The sequence below is a fragment of the Phyllostomus discolor genome, chromosome 8, assembly GCF_004126475.2.
Source record: "Phyllostomus discolor isolate MPI-MPIP mPhyDis1 chromosome 8, mPhyDis1.pri.v3, whole genome shotgun sequence".
Lineage (NCBI taxonomy): Eukaryota > Metazoa > Chordata > Mammalia > Chiroptera > Phyllostomidae > Phyllostomus > Phyllostomus discolor.
The window spans coordinates 34594376-34612943 of NC_040910.2; the positions used below are offsets into that span (position 1 = coordinate 34594376).

At 45.0% G+C, this 18568-nt stretch overlaps 1 protein-coding gene across 4 annotated transcripts in view; it reads right to left on the bottom strand.

Moving 5' to 3' along the window:
• Positions 1-18568, bottom strand: part of MSRA (methionine sulfoxide reductase A) — a 337717-nt gene that overhangs the window by 81842 nt on the left and 237307 nt on the right. For all 4 annotated transcript variants that reach the window (XM_028520342.2, XM_036032022.1, XM_036032023.1 and 1 more), the window contains one exon: positions 6340-6446. In XM_028520342.2, coding sequence (XP_028376143.1) covers positions 6340-6446 — 107 coding nt within the window. The remainder of the gene's footprint in view (positions 1-6339; positions 6447-18568) is intronic.

Below are 18568 nucleotides of genomic sequence, written 5' to 3' on the forward strand. Positions count from 1 at the left end.
TGCTCTGTGGTGAGCAGCACTGTCACTCGGAACTTCACGTATGAAGAAGTTGCTGAAGAAGCTGGTTCCTAGGAGGTTACTGGGGGGGGGGGGGGGCAGACTAGCGATGACTGTTACATTAGGAGCCTAAGTCCATGTTACAGTTAGGACATGGGGGTCCCCCCAGGGCTCGAATAAGATGAATTCCCAGAACGCAGTGACAGGGCCAGAAATGCCAGCTCTTGGAGGGAAAGCAGTTTGCAGACATGAAACGCACAGAAGGAGTCACCTGCAGCATCTCCCTGCGCTTAGAAACAAACCGAAATGTTGATGAGGAGATGACGGAGTCCTATGCCCTGATTTAGCATGGTTACGAAACGACTCTTCCTACTGAAGACCTCTGCGGTTTCAGGAATTGGTTCAAGGTTACACGAGGCAGAAAATGCGGGCAAGCCAGGTGCCCCTTCCGCATCCTCGTACCCTCCCCCGCCCCCTGGGAAGGCAGTGGGTGCCGTCTGAGACACCATCAGCAGAAGCCACATGACTTTTCAAGGTGAATGTAGAATCACAGACCAGCTTCTTTATGGTGTGAAAGCTAATAATATCGTCTCTCGTAGGCACTGCAAATTACTGATTTCTTTTTTTTTGGTGTGTATAGTATTAATTGTATCAATTGAATGGACAGTTAGAAATCTATACAGGTTTCAAAACTAGAAACAGATACATGAATGCACACAATTTTACATAAAGAGAGATACATAAATACCTCAATCTAAACATATCCATTTTATCTATGTATCTATAGAGGCAAATATAGTCAGAGATATGCAAATGACTTCATTTATATAAAGGGTTTTAAACAGTAATTAGCATGTAGTAAGAACTCGATTGGTACTGTTGATGCTATTCTATTATTATCATCATCATTATTAGTTACATATATCCTATATATAATTATATTATATAAAGTACATATATAACTATATATTCTGTAACTGTATAATTGTAGCAGGATTCCTGCTGACAATTAAACTTGTGTTTCTCTTTCTCCACTCTAACAGAGGCGCCAGAAAGTCACTGGACGGCGGGTAAAGCGTCCTTGAGGCACTGTGCTGGGCTGCCTGGCCTGGACTGGGCCTCTCAGGCACCAGCTCAGACCCCGTTGGCCTCACCTTCCTCTTCCCCCACCCCCGCTGCAGCGCCCAGCTCTGCAGGGACTCTGATCAGCTTTATGAAGCCATAACCCTAGGCACCTCATCTCACATGCATGCCATGTGCCTCTGGCCTCCTGCTCCTTGCCCCAGGGACACAGCATCCTGAACCTGCACACAAACAACCCGGGAAGTGCAGCATGAAACCCATGGCAGACGGCACCCAATGGACACATGCTTCTCGTCTCCCCAGAGTGACTGACGGGTCATTTCATCGGGACCAAACAACCCGTCGCCAATAGCCGCAGCAGGGGCCACCTTGAATTGGCTCCCCCTGCTTCTTTTCCACCCCCTTCCCTCTGCTCCTGCGCGTGGCAGCACACACCCCAGTGAGTCCTCACAGTCCGGCCTTGGTCCAGGGCTCTGTTCTGCATGGCAGCCAGACTAAGAGGAAAATGACAGTGGTCGCCCACGTGTCAGTGCACCGTGAGCCCCCTGCTCCCGGGGTGGCGACACAGGTAGTCACTTTGCTCTTTTCTTCCAGAAAAGGAAAGTGATTTAATCCTTCGTGGTGTATTGAATAGATGTGAAAGGGGGACCGTAATTCCTAGTACTCGGGGGTGGGGGGACAGAGGATGAGTCCTGATCCAGGGCTTCTGGGTGGGGGCTCTTGGGCAATGGCTGTGTCAGGACCAAAAAGCACTTTCTATACTTGACTGGGGTCAGCCAGGGATCCCTAGGGCTATGGCTCTCAGTACTCGGCTCTTCCCCAGGGTGCCTCACCCCCGTGCTGTGCACCTCCAGACAGGAGTGTTGTTCCCGTGTAGCAGCTCTGCTGGCCACGAGGACCTGGGCTCTACGGCAGCCCCACGTCCTGGCAACAAGCCGGCACAAGAGTAAGAGGCCTGCAGTCTTGAGGGTCCCGGCCAGGGAGCCAGACTGATGTGCCCCCTGCCTTCGGTGCCCTCCAAGGCCAGTTTTACTGATGTGACCAAGTAAAAGGGATGGGACAGGATTTGTTCCCTGAGCTGGTGAGAAAGCAGTTGTATGTGATTATGTCCATTAACAGCGATGAATATCTGGATGATGGGAACACAGGTGACCCTGATGTTTATGCAAACAAGACCCTACTTTCAAAAACCAGGCAAAAATGTACATGTGAATGAATGTTTGTATTGAAGGCCTGTATGATTCGGTACGGAACATCCAGAAAGCATTTGGTTAGAACAACTGTCTAGAATATAAGATGATAAGATTAACATTCAGCAAATAGACAAAAGTAACAGGGAAATTATTAAAACAGTTGACTAATATTCACCACCTAAACTTTACTTCATTTGTGCGCCAGTTGTCTAAAGCCAATGTGGGTTCCACTCAGAGCCAAGGGCAAGAAACTGCCCCGGGGCAGAACTCGGAGTATGAGGAGTATGACAGCCCTCGCCTTCACGGGAAGGCGCTGACCTTTCGAATGTAAGTAAAATTCTAATTGTGAGACCCAACATCATGCCACCTCCTTTGGAGATATTCTGGAGGAAAATTAATATCCGTCCAGAGTGTCTTACTGTTACTATATTATGGGACTGTGAATCATTACAGCAGTCCATTTGTACATGGCATGAATCATAGGTAAAGACTCATACTAAAAATCATACTAAAGAATCATACTAAAGACTGCCTTTGTAACTGCATATTGTGAGACTAAACCAGGCAGCACCATTTTTAAGCTCTGGCTCGGGGCTGTCTCTCTGCTGCCCCCAGACCAGCGTCTTGCCTGACACAGGCATCTCCCCGCCCGGCGCTCCAATGCTGGTGTTATTCAGGCCCAGGCCTTCTCCACCCATCTCCTACACTCTTCCTAGGTGATTCTACCAGCAACATGGGGTCCCCTTACCAAGTGTAAATAAACTCCTAACAATAACGAGGGCTGCCATTTGTTGAGCACTTACTACGTGCCAGGCCCTGCACTTCACACGCGCTCGCCCAGTTAACGGTCACAGCCATGCTCCCTGTGAGGCAGGGCAGCCCACGTCTCCTCCGAGCAACCACGGGGATGCCCGCATCAGGGGCAGCTCAACCTCCAATCTCCGAACTTCCCTTCCCTTCCCCACACACCTGCCTCTGCTCCTCCACACTGTCACACAGAGCACCACTGTCCAGACACGTGTCCGTCACCCTGGACTCCTCCCTCCCTCATGTCCTCCGCTTCCAATAGCTGCACTTCCTGATGACCCCTCATCCCAGTCGGACTTTGACCAACCTGGATGAAGCCCCCTTGTTTCTGGCTTGGAGTCTTAGAACAGCCACCCGATTTCTCTCTGTGTGTGGTCTTGTTTTTCTAATTCCTGCAACTCTACTAACTTAACCTTATGATGCTGGGCATCTGAAATGTGGGGATCATAGTGAGTTCTCTCGTCCTTATAGGTCTGCTTGAGCAGATGAGTAGATAAGATGACCCTGGCTTCTCAGTGTTAGGCCCCTGATAAAAAGTCACTCGGCTGACATGCAAACTAAGACAATGTTAAGCCAGAGGCTCCATGCTTAGCTGTCACCACGTAAGCCCACCTTTTTCAGACAAGTCATGATGGAAAGGAACATGGGAAAGAATAATTTATAATTAAAGGTGTTTTAGGTAGAAATATAAATATACTCAAATTACTCCTAAACTTAGCTCAAAACAATAAACGTTTATTATCTTGTGGTTTCTATAGCACGGCTTAGGCAGGTGCCTCTGGCTTGAGGTCTTCCCTGAGGTTGCAGCCCAACTGTCGGCTGGGGCTGCGATCTCATCTGAAGGGCTGACCGAGGCGGAGGGGCTCCCAGGCTTACCAAGTGGTTCTTGGAGGCCTCCACCCCTTGCCACGTGAGCCTTTACACAGGGCTGCCTGGTGGCGGCAGGGCTGCTGGCTTGCCCCTGGGCAAGTGATGCAAGAGACAGTGAGGGAGAAAGGGACCCCCAGATGGAAGTCACAATCTTTAGTCAACTCATCTCAGAGATAACATCCCATCCCTCTGTCATTCAGTAGAAGAGAGTTATTAAATCCAGCCCATAAGCAAGGAGAAGGGATTGCACGTGGCCAGAGACCACCGAGGGCCATCCTAGAGGCTGCCTATGGTTATCACCAAGTAGACAGCGCAGCTCTGTGAGGTGGGGGTGCACGTGCTGAGGACGAAGGGGGGCCCCGGCAGCATCTCCTTAGCCCTCTCTGCTTTCGGAGTCACGCTGATCATGAGTGGCTTGGCCTCCTAACTTTTCATCAGTAGATGCACTGTCGTCACTGCCTCTGTCCCACTGTCACCTCTGCCACCGTGGGGGACAGGTGGAGAACCCACACATTCTTGGGAATTGCTGCACAGACTAGTTACATAACTGTAAAACAGATCAGCATTACAGTAGCTACTGGCTCTGTTGCTAAATGTGAATCCAAATCAGGGGGGTGAGGGGCTGGGTGAAAAAAGTGAACGGACTGAGAAGTACAAATTGGTACTTATGGAAGAGTCACAGGGATGTAAATTACAGCACAGGTTACAATATAGTCAATAATATTGTAACAACCATGTCTGGGGCCAGGCGGGTGCTGGAAATATCGAAGGGACCACTCTGTGAAGGGCATGATTGTCCAAATGTTATGCTGTATATCTGAGGCTAATATAGAGTAATACTGAATGTAAACTGTAATTTAAAAAATTTAAAAATGTAATTTAATTTAAAAAATAAAGTGAATATAACTATTAAAAAGAAAATAGAACAATGATTCAAATTTAAGCATTATCATGAAGTTCTAAAAATTAAAGCAACTCAACTTATTTTTACCAGAACTAAATCTCTGTTGGAGGGGATTTAAAAAATACAACACAAGTTAATAGGGAAGATAATTATTTTATGATATAATGTCTGCATTTTAGAGAAGTATTTTTTATTATAATGCAATCTGCTGTTATGAGCAAGGCAGAGAGTTTTCCAGGCTGAACTGTGTGAAGAGACACAGGAGAAAGGGCCGTCTATGAGCCGAGGAGGGAGCATGGGGCCCCAGAAGGAACCGACTCTGCCGACCGACACCTTGACCTTGGACTTCCAGCCTCCAGACTGTGAGACAATACATTTGCTGCTCAAAATGGGGAGCTCGCCGTTTGGCCACCCTCCCTGGTGGGAAGAGCACCCCATTCCCCCTCCGGAGAGGCTTTTTATTGGTTTCATTTGAATAAGAATTCAGGTAAAAGCTCATTACTCATTGCCAGGAAATAAGGATCAAACAATAGGTAACAAGGAAGTCCGAGGGCCTATTTTGAGTCAGGGTCAAAGAACCGTAAAACTTTAAAGAACAAACTTACTTCTTCCTTGGACCCTTATCATTCAACTGAGAGCATTCTAAACAAAGCAGGTTTCACAGGAATTTACATGTTCTTTCTTAGGCCTGATCACCCAGGGAACCCGCCCTTTCCAGCACAGGGCTGCACCATCCTGTCATTGTTTCAGGCTTAGGTGGAGCAAGGGAAGTAAGGCAGCCAAGGTATAAGGAAATTTTCTCCCAGACGATGAGGACTCAGTCTACATCACAGCTGAGGAGTGAGGGTCCATCACGCCCTTTTGCTGTAGCCCCCAAAATCCCTTCTTGGGGGCCTCCCACGTGATCGTGCCTGTCTTAGGTCATTCCCTCCTTGGGGAATCTTACCTGTCATTGGCTAACAGACCAAGCATTGGGGTTCAGTTATGAATGAAGCAGCAGAAGCAGCGCTCCTGCCAGGGAGATAAGCTTTTGTCTCCTTGCTGGCTTACGGTCCAAGGCCACTCCCTCAGCCTTAGCCTTGGCGGGGGTTACAGCTTCTGATACCAGGCAGGGCGGTCCCCAATAGCTCAAGCCACCCAGTCGGCGGTACTTTGTTATGGAAGTCCGTGCAAACAAATACGGAAAGAGAAACAGAAATCCAGCGAGAGAGGCAGAGAAGGACAAAAAGAGAGGGAGAAAGACTATATATTAAGCTGTTTTTAAAGAGAAATGCATAAGGGCCTATTATTAAAATCTCACTTATCACATTTACGGCTCGGAGTGGCTCTATTCCAAGAGGCAGACAGACACTTCCCCAAAATGTGCAAACGGAACACAGCGCCAGGTGAAAAGAACCCGACTCTCCCTCAACAGGTGGGGCCCGACCTGGTGGGGGCAGAGGGCGAGGGCAAACGGAGGAGCCCAGGAGCGGCAGGAGCCCTTACCTTCTGGTAGTCCTCTCTGGACCTCAGGGCGGCCTGCATGTGGGCGTCGGAGGTTGGGTAGATGGCCGAGCGGTACTGTGAGCCGTGGTCATTGCCTTGGCGCATGCCTGGGGGAGTGGGAAGCAGAGAGGATGACTGGGGTGCACTGGGCAACAAGGGCAGCATCGTACGTTCTCTGGGGTTCGAGTGGTAAGTGCTGCTTTTCCTTTTACCTTGACACCTCCCTTCTTAAACACGCGTGCCATGGACCTGTTTTGCTTTGCCTGTTTCAATGATAACCAAGATCTTTGAACTGAGGTCAATTCATCACAGGTCTTGGATCACGGCAGATGCTCTATAAGTATGCATTTTTCTATGCAGATATTTAAAGCATAACCTAGTGCATGTATCCCTGGCAAAGCACTGGGGTACACATTATTTCCTTGGATCCTAATGAGACACCCTCCACAGCAGGTATTGTCATCCCTCGGTTGGTAGATAAGGAAACGCGAGGATGTTCACGTCAGTTCCCGGAGGGATGCTTGGCGCACGGGAGGTGCCTCGAAAGGACACAGTCACTGGTGCTCAGCGAGGGTAAAGGGTTTGCCTAAGCTCACGCACCTCATCAGATAAAGCCCTGGGACCTCACGTTAGCCCAGTCCACTTTCCACCCGGTCACAGCTGCTGGGGTGTGACTGGCGGTCCATCTCTGACTGACTGACTTAGTCCTTAAAGCTAAATAGCCATCGGCTTCATACAGATCCCCTATTGATCTTCATCCATTTACCACATCATTCAGGAACCAGTTTCCGTTGTGACAAGTGTCCTGAAACTCTAACCGAAGATTCAACCTTCCAGAGAAAACCAGTTTCCCAGTCCAAATGTGAATGCCCACACGTGTCAGCTGGGATGTTGCTGAGGTACAGGTTCTGATTCCGCGGGGCTGGGGTGAGCCTGACGTCCCGCATTTCCAGGTTGCTCATGGGTCGTGTGGGGTCAGCAGATTGAACTTTATGTAGCAAGGGCTTAGTGTTTGTCCAGATATTTTCAAGATTCCTTTACAGTCTGTCAGCAATGCTTTTAGTTTCAGTGATGTGAGGAAAACCTGAATCTTCCCAACTACCTTTCCCTAGGTATGCCACCAACAACGCTCCCTCCACCCCACCATGCCATGTGCCCACTTTCACGCATGCCCCTTTTCGACCTTTGGGACTTAATTCAAGCATCTTCTCTCTGGAAAACCTCCCTTGACCGCACCTCATGTCTGTGACAGTCACTGACTCCTTGGGATCCCTCGGGCCTTGCAGGCCCCTCTCTTAGAGGTCTTATCGCACTGCGCTGCTACTGTGTGGCTGTCCCGCTTGCTCCTCTGGGAGCCTCCCAGGGGCAGGACTTCACAGCTGTAGTGCCCGGTACAACATGAGCCAGACAATACACTTCCACAGATACTTGTTGCATGGGGGATGCATGAGTTTATACCTTGTGACCCAAGACTCCACAATCCATACGGGAGTGCTTTTCACATTTGCTTTACAAAGGTAAATGTAAATGTAAATGCAAATGCAAATGCAAATGCAAGAATCTTTCGTAGGAGCTATAGGAAAAGCTACAAGTAATTGACATGTTTCATGTTAGAGGTAAGTGTGGTAGCTGCAGACTCCAAAGGGTCACAATGGCTGTTATGGACGGGCAAGCTGGAATTCACAATCCAAACTGCAGGAAAGGACAGAGGGTTAACTCATAACAAAACAGTAGGATTCAGGGTCAGGCCACAGGCTATCTACGGTGTACACGTGTGTACACATGTGCGTGTGTGGGGAGTTATTTCTGACGCCTCTTTGTTCACACCCCAGCCTAGCTGACTTCTTGGAAATCCCATTCTCCCACCTTCAGAGTCATTCCTGTCCCCGGTGCACAAAGGTCCCATGGAAACCAGGAACTAATTAGTAGCTAAAAGAACCAATAATGACATGAAAATATTAATTTAATATGTATAAAGAAAATAAATTGTCTCATCCCTCCAATAAGTAAATGCCAAATTAAAATAGCTATTTCAGCCCTAGCTGGTGTGGCTCAGTGGATTGAGCACTGGCCTATGAACCAAAGGGCTGCCGGTTCAATTCTTAGTCTAGGGCACATGCCTGGGTTGTGGACCAGGTCTTCAGTGGGGGGCACAGGAGGGGAACCACACAGTGATGTTTCTCCCCCTCTCTTTCTCCCTCCCTTTCCCTCTGTGTAAAAATAAGTAAATAAAACCTTTTTAAAAAAGATTTTATTCATTTATTTTTAGAAAGAGAAGGGGGGAGAAAGAGAGAGAGAGAAACATCAATGTGCAGTTGCTGGGGGTCATGGCCTGCAACCAAGGTATGTACCCTGACTGGGAATCGAACCTTCGACACTTTGGTTCGCAGCCCACGCTCATCCACTGAGGTACACCAGCCAGAGCTTAAATAAAACCTTCTTAAAAAATAAAAGAAAATAGCTATTTCATTTCTGTGTTAGTTACATATTCACATAGGCATTCTAGTATTATTATAGTATGCAATATATAACTGCATTATAGTGTGTATATATATATTACTTATGGTATATACTATATAAATATTATTAGAGTGTAAGTATTAATGAAGCACCTAACAGGTACCGAGCACTTTCCCGGAGGCTGAGGATACAGAGGTGAATGGGAGCAAACCCTCCCCTCACAGAGCTCCCGTAGCAGCGGGACCCGAGGGACCCGAGGGACAGACATTCCAGAACTGTATCTTGGCAATGTTTCCACTCTGCCTTCTTCAGTCCCCCCATTCAGTTACAAGTAGGGCTCTTCCGGCCTCACGCCCTCTCACCCTTCTGTGCATGAAGACATGATGGGAGTAGCATCACTCTCCACAAAGAAAAAAGGCTGCTGGATGGCTGGGTTTTGGTAAAATCTGACCCCTCCCCATTTAGCACAAGATGCAGAAAAGCAGGGTCTGCGTGCAGAGTTGATTACATCTATTGAAGATTTTTCTTTTAAAAGAGAAATTAGTCTGTGAGTAAAAGAGAATCTGCAGGTGTGACATTTCTATTTTCAACAAGTTTTCCTGAAGACTCCATATGCCTTGTACACTGAAGACAACAGATATCTGTGCGTTTGGTTGAAGATCTTTGAACTGTCAGAGGCTCGTGAGAAATTGTTGCTTATGGATAGAAACCAGCTTTTTATCAAACAAAATGGGAATAATGAAGAATTATTCCAAGTATATGGTACAATAATGGGCTCTTCCACTAATCATATTTGCACAAATAATCTGATGGAGTGCATAATGAAACCCTTAAGCTTACATCCACATTTAGAGCGTCTCTTGTAGTGACATGACCGCCTGAGGGCAGAAACATCTGGAGGGTTGTACAGAAGCGTGTGGCTGGGAAGAGAGACGCACACGGCTGCCATTCTGGACGAGCATGTAAGACAACGCATTCACTCTGTGACTTCTTTAGATCTTTTAAAAAATTTATTTTTCAGTTATAGTTGACGTACAATATTATATTAGTTTCAGGTAAACAATATAATGATGGGACATTCATCTGGCGCCATACCTAGTTATTACAATATCACAGACTGTATTTGTTTCGCTGTACTTTACACCCCACGACTATTTTTACAACTGTAATTGGTGGCTCTCACTCCCTTCACCCTTGGTGCCCACGCCCCAACACCCCTCGCACCTGGTGACTACCAGTTTGTTCTCTGCATCTATGAGTTTGTTTTTGTCTTGCTAGTTCATTTATTTTGTTTTTTAGACTTCACACATAAGTGAAATCATACAGTATTTGTCCTTCTCTATCTGACTTATTTCATTTAGAATAATACTCTCCACCATCCATGGTGCTGCAAATGGCAAGATTTCATTCTCTGCATGGCTGAGTAATATTCTATCGTATATATGCAGCACATCCTCTTTATTCATGGAATAAAATACCTATGAACACATTTCACCAAGAAGGTAAAAGACCTGTACTAGAAAAACTATAAGATACAGAAGAAACTGAAGAAGATACAAATAAATGGAAGAATATACCATGCTCAAGGATTAGAAGTATTAACATTATTAAAATGCCCATATTATCCAAAGAAATCTACAGACTCAATCCAGTTCCTATCAAAATATCAACGGCATTTTTCAAGGCAATGCATTTCTATAAAAATTAATCCATGTATTATTTATGTAATTAGAGGCTATACTACTGCTGCAATCCAGGATACAGATTTAAACTCTTCCCTGAAGCTGTGATCCTTTTATTTAAATTGAAACTTGATCATCTGTTAATTGTAATACTACAATACTGATACAGTTCTTGCCATTGTTGTCCTTGTCTTCTTCGTGCAGATTTGGGGTGTCCCCCACTCACTCTGGGCAGCTTTGAAGATGAGTGACATTGTGGGCACTACCCACAGCTCCGCCCCAGACTCCCTGCACCTTTCCCTTTGCAGAAACCCAAACCGACTGCTCATACACTGGAAAGATGAGAGTTATTCACACCATTACAGCCAGCATCTGCAGGTTTGAATTACAGCTCTGACCTTCTGGCCTCTTTTGGATGTTCTAATGAAACTAAAAATTCCCCCGTGTCAGAAAAAATACACACTCTCTTCCTGGTCACTCTGGCTAAACCCCTATCTGGCCAGGAAAAAAGATAAGAAAGTGCTAAAGAGATACATACAGTCGGGGATGGAGAGGAAACTTCGGAGCCTTTATTTAGACTTCGTTGAATCTGGTGATACTGGGCAAGACATTAACCTCTCTCTGGTCTACACACGAATAAGAACATTAATTTGATTTATTTTCCCCCCATCAATGTTCATCTTAAGGAGAAGGTATAATATCTTAAAACAAAACTATACACACACATTCACATACTTGTTAATTCCAATGCATGTACCTTTCATTTCACTGATGAAGAGGCTTATTAAATGGATAGGAGCTTGAAATTTGGAAGCAGATGGTTCATTGGGAAATATGATTTGATGCTCAACAGACTGAGAAACCCATAGAACTATGGATTTTCTGTTCTTGTTATTTTTTAATACATCGCATTTACAGATGCTTAGCATCATTAAACTTTTCACCATTTCTTTCAACCTCCATTGGTTTATGTTATGAACGCAAAATAGTAATTCATGTGTGAGGAAAATTTGTTTACTAAATCTGTTGTAAGAAGCCTAGGACTTAGAGCTGTAAGATCTTGTTTTTAAGTCTGGCTTTGCCACTGACTTGCTTAATGCAAATTACCTAATCTTTCTAAGCCTCAAGCCTCCTTTGTAAAATGGGAATTATAAAGGCCTAACCTATGGGTTTGTTGTGAGGAATAAATAAGATGAAACCTGAAAAGCACTTTGTTGAATGCAAAAAAAATATGTAGATGTTAAATACTTTTATTTGTACAACTTGTAATAATCTTAGAAAATTTCAGATCTACTTTGGAAATAAAAATAACAAATGACATCACACAAGATATTCCAGAAGTAGCCATTTTTCTCTGAGAAGCTTTATTTATATTAATAGCTCAGGTATTCATTCATGCAGTGGTCACATGGATAAATCCCATGAGAGGATCAAAATTCCCCCTATGTGTGTAGAAACGTCCTATTTTATTTTTAATTGTCCATTACATCTTTTTATCAGAATTATCTTCCTTTTAAATTTTAACTCTGCTAACCTCCAGCCCAGTTTTTCAATGCAATGGAAAACAAACCTAAGAAAGGGAAAAATCTTTGAGTGAATTTTCCCACTCCTGCTCTTACCCATGAAAAGCTTTCTAATGCTCGTCACTACTGGTCTCTCATCTCAAGTTTGGGAAAATCAGACCTGTTGGCATTATCTCGTATCTCCTGAGCTCATACCCACTGGGGTGCTAGAAAGTGGGACAGAAAGATGTGCAGAATGGTAGAAAGAAACAAAAACAATTAAAATCACTGAAAAACAATAGTTGTGAATGCCCTCACTTTTTCTGGTGACTGCCTGCCTTCTTTTCTTCCTTCCACCCATTCACCCATCCTTCTCTATCTCAGGCAAGGTGCCAGGTACTAGGATTCAGAAATAATACACAGTCTCATTTTTACACTAGATTATCTTCCTAGTCAGTAAGGGGAAATGGTTGGAAACTGACAAGTATAATCAAGTGTTGGAGATGTGTTTAGTCAGCTCAGGCTGCTATAATAAATACCATAACCCATAAACTGGTGGCTTATCGACAACAGAAACTTATTTCTCGCAGTTCTGGAGGCTGGAAGTCAAGATACCAGCCAATCCCGTGTATGGCGAGAACCTTCTTCCTGGTCTTCACATGGCAAAAAGAGGGTGCACTGGCTCCTGGACCTCTTCTTATAAGGGCACAATCCCACTCATGAGGGTGGAGCCCTCCTGACCTAATTACCTCCCCCAGGCCCTGCTTCCAAATGCTTCCCCATTTGGAATTAGATTTCAGCATATGAACTTTGGGGAAACACAAACATTGAGTCCACTGACAAGATGTTATGGGGAAAAAATCAGTGTGGATTAGGAAAACACAGGGACTCGGAGGAAAGAGTGGGTGGTCCGCCTGATCGGTGTGGAAGGGGGCTGAGTTCTGCAAGGCTGTGTAGAGGTAGTGACTCCTGTCTTGAAAGAGAAATTGATGGATGTGAGCAAGACATTCACCAGGAGGCCAAAGATCAGGATTATAGAATAGTGCGGGGCCTTCAGGACAGGATAGGAGCCTGGACTATTTGCAAGGGCAGCGGCAGCAGCACGGTCAGCATCTTTATCGAGGCCCCGGGGGCCTGTCTTCTCTAGCAAGCTTGAAGCCCAGATGAGAAAACTAACATCTAGGAGCAGCTGGACATACAAGAAGTGATCCTGCTAACCCAATGAACTGCAACAGAAATGAGATATTTACTTGACTTATAAATTGATTTAAATAGCCTTTGTATTGCTGTTATTGGAAGGAGAGAATTAACCAAAGTCATAATTTGAGGAGGGACAAAATAATGTCATTGAAGGGCAAAGAATCCCTATTTGTCTTTCCGATTTTCTCAAACGAATATGTTCCGTCCAGCATAAAGTATTCATGTGGTGCTGACTGTGTGCTCAGCACCATGGAGGCTACAGAAGATTTAGGTCATAAGCTTTGATCTCAAGAAATAGCCTGAAAACTGGAGGGAGGGAGAGGAACAATTAGGAGCTTGACCCTGTATTTACCTGGACTGGGTCTTTGCCAATGCTTTCCATTTAATTCTCACATAAGCTCTGTGAAGTAGGTATTCTTAACCTTCTTTGACACAGAGAAAGCAATGGATCAGACTTCAAGTGGCCCTACGGAGGTGGCACAGCAGGTGCCACCTAAACGGCCATCCTATGATGTAAACCTAGATCTGATTGACAACAGAGGTCTTTCTCCTTTCAAAGTTGATACATAGAAGTAAGAGCAAAACAGTCAAAGACAAAGGAGCAACGTGCCCTGTAGGTAGCATATCTGGTGGGCAGAGGGGACAAGACTGGCTTCTACCAAAGGGCCTGGGAGGAAATGAGGCCAGTCAGTTGAGCCTGAGGCCACACAGGATCCTGACAGGACATACTGGGGACCAGAAATATATGGAGAAGTCAGTTTCAAGGGAGCCACAGGATTCCGTGGAACTCTGGATGAGCTTCAAAATTCCAGAACTCTCTTTCCCACAGATTTAACAAGTACTGCCAAGTTCACTGTGCCCTCCATTTGCCTTGGGAAAATCTAAGAGAACTACTGACGTTACCCGGCTGTCTTCACGTCCCAGGAAGGCAAGCAACGGGCTTGCTGTAGTTGGTGCAAAAGAATGCCTGGCTCAGAAACATCTTATGTTTAAAATCCTTCCGTAACAGTCTCTAAACTGATTAATGAGGACTGGGCTTTGGGGCATGCTTGAAAAGAACTGCCTTCTTGGCACCCACCAACTGCTTGAGATTTCTCCATCCGCCTTCTCCCACCAGGATCTGAAAGGAACAGACCACCCGGCAACCACTGTAAGGTTTCTCCCCCTCTCAGCAAAGCTGCAGAAAGCACTGGGAAACGGAGAAATGCTTCATCTACAATATAATGAAGCAAAAAGATGAAGGAGCTTCTAACCTTCAGCTCAGCTCTGGGTGCTAGCCCTGTTTTAGACATTCCGCCTGCGCCAGGGAATCTTAAAGGGAAGTTCACACTGTGAGTTGTTGTGAGGCGATTAAGAAATTTCTGGAGCCAGCAGCTCACAGTGAACAGCAGGCAGGGACGGACATATTCCTAAGGGCCTGAAATGACTAACTCTGGGTCAGGGAACTGCGAAGGAGCAGTCTCATTAGAGGACTATCCATGTCGGTTGCATAGGCAGGGCAACTCACACCAGGATGAATCCATATTCTTCTCTCCTCCAGACTGCTGTTAGGAAGAAACAGATCCTGACCCAGAGACTGCTGAAGGAAGCCAAGAGGCAGGCACGCATTTTGTCACGAGACAGCCCTGGATTCTGATTCCAGCTCGGCCGTTAACTAACTGGGTAACCTCAGCCAAGGCCCTGGACCCATCGGAGCATCAGTTTCCTCCTTTGGAACGATGGGGATGATGACAGGCACCTCACAGGGTTGTCAGGCATTTTACCTTAGGAGCTCAGTGAACATATCTGCCCCATCTTGGGGCAAAATTGTCCCCAGTTGGGACCCACTGCTCTACATTAACGAATCACATCTTCTGATATTGTCGCTCATAAAGCCTACCTGCTCAGGCAGCTAAATGAAACAACACGTGAGAAGTGAAAGCTTCTAGGCTGGGTGGAAACCAGTAGTTACGAAAGAATGTCAGCGGTCCTTGGTGTTCGTATTTGCACGTGCACCCACTCATTTCAGTGGTTACAGGTGTGGTTTCTTTTCCCTACTGTTCTAAAAAATGCCCACACTTAAGAGAATGGAGATTTGCAATAGAGAACACAAGACCTTTTTCTTTTTTTCTTTTTTGGTGAAACAGCATTTTAAATTACATGCTGAAAGTCTAGAAAGGGGGCAAGACAATATTAAGGACTTTAGGTGAATAAGCATAAATTAAAATCAACATGTATACAGTTTGAAAGAGGTAAGATTCTCAACTACATGGAAGAAGCAAGTCAAGTCTTTTTTCCCTTCTTCTGTAATAGTTTGGGCAGGAAAACAAGAAGCATTAAAGTCATCGCCACAATGTGTGTCCTGGTGACTACAGCACCTCACCACATCTCTCAGAAACTCTCAGGCCTCTCCAAACTTGGTACAGCCCCATCTCATGCTGCCAATGAGGAACTGCAATCAGTTTAACAGAACAAAACTGAAAGGGACTTAAACGGGACAGAATTACACTTCTGTGTTCACTTTAAGTGAAAGCTGCTGAGGTAGGTGGTCGAGGGGTGGCTTCATGGTCCCAGGGACTCAGGTTTCTTCTTTCTACTCCTTAGCATATGCCTCCCATTCTCAAGGGCCTGAGATGTCTCCTGGTACTGCAGCCATCACAACCAAGTTGGGAACTAGGAGGAGGAAAGAAAGAAGGGCATCTCCTTCCGTTTCCTCTGTCTTTAAAGAGCCTTCCCAGAGGTTCACTTGTATCTCATTGGCCAGCACACAGTCCGATGGCCACACCTCCAGAACCTCCCTGTCCCCACTGGGAGCAGGCCCAGGCCAGGCTGCCTGACCGAGGCCACAGCCTTGCTCAGCGTCTTCTCCTTTCCTATCCTATTTCCCTCCCTCCCTCAGAGGTTCTTTCTTTTTCTTCAGTAAGTCATGGGTACGGAATCCCGGTCTCAGCCTCTGTATCTAGGGAAACTAACCTACCCCTATAAGCTTTTTGACTAGCTCTGCTCTCATTCAAGCTGTCTGTTGCTCACCTCTTCTGCTCCGTTGTTGCTTACATTCTATCACCTCTGTTGTTTAGGTTTCTGGGAAAACTGTTATTAGATATGTTTATTAAAGTGTCATTAGACAAGTCTGTTAAGCTGCTATAAATTAAGATATCAAATATCTCGTGGGCAGCATACGGCTTACATACACCTGAGTGGTATCATTCTCAGACGAAGACTATCAACCTACGTACTGCACTGGTCTCACTCAAGACGGTATGTCCATGTTATATTGATTCTCTTCGTGAGATAAGCATGAAGAGAGGCTTAGCGGCTCTCTCTTTACTAGATTTTGAACACTCTCCCTTGCTTCTCCACAATGTATCTCAATGAAAATGAAACAACCAATGACTTGCTCAGAATTGCAAACATCCTAAGCACATAAATAGAGTTAGCCCCTCTACCCCTTGCTTCTTAAACTGATCCCGCCTCCACAGAGATGGCCCCAAAAAGCCACCTGTGTGCTGAAGTGGCACCGGAGCCACCACAGATGACTGGCCTCCATGGGAAAAAACATCACCAGGCACCGAAGTCCTCCAACACGCAGATGAGCCGACATCCCTCACGGTGATAGGCGGCACTTCCTGTCGTCGCCCATGTGACCCTTCCTGGCACACCTGGCCTTTAAATCAGGTGTCTGACAGAAGCCTGATTAATATGGAACAGTCTCACTTTACCTGACTGAAAAATTAATCCTGTCAGTTTTAACTGACATCTCATTTTAAATTTAAAACACTGAACACACAGATGGATGGCCCTTGTGTCATCAAAAGAAAGTAAGAAGGGAGGGAGGGAGGGAGGGAGGGAGGGAGGCAGGGAAGGAGGAAGGAAGGGAGGGAGGGAGGGAAGGAAGGAAGATGTATGTTATCTGCTTCTTCAACTACCTCTTTTCTTCCTGTGGAGTGTGAAAGTAACTCCTGGGGAGAAAAACTGGGCTGGGGAAACTATGACGAACGGTCCACTATGAAACTGGCCAGTCCAGATTTACCAGAATGCCAATGGCCCATTTCAGCCTCTGCTAGGAGGAATGTAAGCCATACCAGTTAAGAAAAATTAATCGATCCTTTCCACTTTTCATGTCTCGGCATTACTTTACACACAATACTTAGTTTTTCCAGTTAGTTACGATTACACACATACATGCGCCCATTAAAGTAGGCATACCTTACCTACCACTGTAATTACTGCTCGATTCAGGTGAACAACAAAATAGCCAATGATTCTAAAGCCCTTTTATGCATCGCTGTATTTTATTATGCTATTCATCCAGTTCTCCAATGACATGGAGTATTATTATCAAAGCCATTTTTCTGAAGATAAGACTGATTGATACCCAGAGAGAAGTTGAGTGTCTGCCCAAAGCCAGTGCTGGACCTGGAACTAGCAAACTCCAAAGTCCACACTCCTAACCACAACTACCCCAGTGTGCACACAGCATGCAATTTAAGGGAAAGAATGAAGTAGAATGTAGTGAAATAGGAAAGATATTATGTGGCTGTCTTCTAAAGGGAAACACTATTTCTTCCCTATCATTTTTACAATGTTCTTCATATTTTTTAATACAATGCACTTCAAGAAAGATAAAAGAATGTTGCTATATAACAGAAGTACCAAGTATTCACTCTGTAACTAACAGGAAGGTCTGATTTTTCAGTAATGAGAAAACATTACTTCTAAAATCATAAATAGTTCTGAAAAGATATGAAAATTTAAACCTAAAAGCTAAAAAAGTATCTTAGAATAGAATTTGCTTGTATAAAAGATAAATTCTATTTATGGCTAGCCAATGGAAATATTTTATTATTATATCTTTCTTATGATATCTGAGAATCCATACCTGTTTATGCTATGAACTTATAAGTTTGACCCAATAATGAGTCTTGGAATATTCAAATTATCAGAAAATGTATTTAAAAACTTTCAAAATAGTAAATTTCCTATGTCACTATTTCTTATCCAAATCTTAAAGTTCTGAAGCAATGAGTCAGCCAAAATACTCAATTACAGAACATTAGGCATGTAAATGACAGTTATAAGGTGTTTACATTTGAATCAGCACCGAGCACACACATTCACAAATCTAGTCCTTCACCCTGGACATTGTCCACATTATTAGCAGGAATAGCGATCAACCTATTAACCTTTGTCATTTCTAGATCTCATTACAGAAAGGTACCTAAATGTACAAAAGTACATAAAACAAACCTCAATTGATTAAAGTGTTCACATCAGTATTAGTATTTCTATATGTTGCTCCATGTGTTGTTAAATTATTTATCGTCAAATGAACACACTTAACCACCGCCCATGCCGGGCAACGGAGCACTGCCAGTGCCCTGCGAGCCCTCTGCGCCTCCCTGCTGG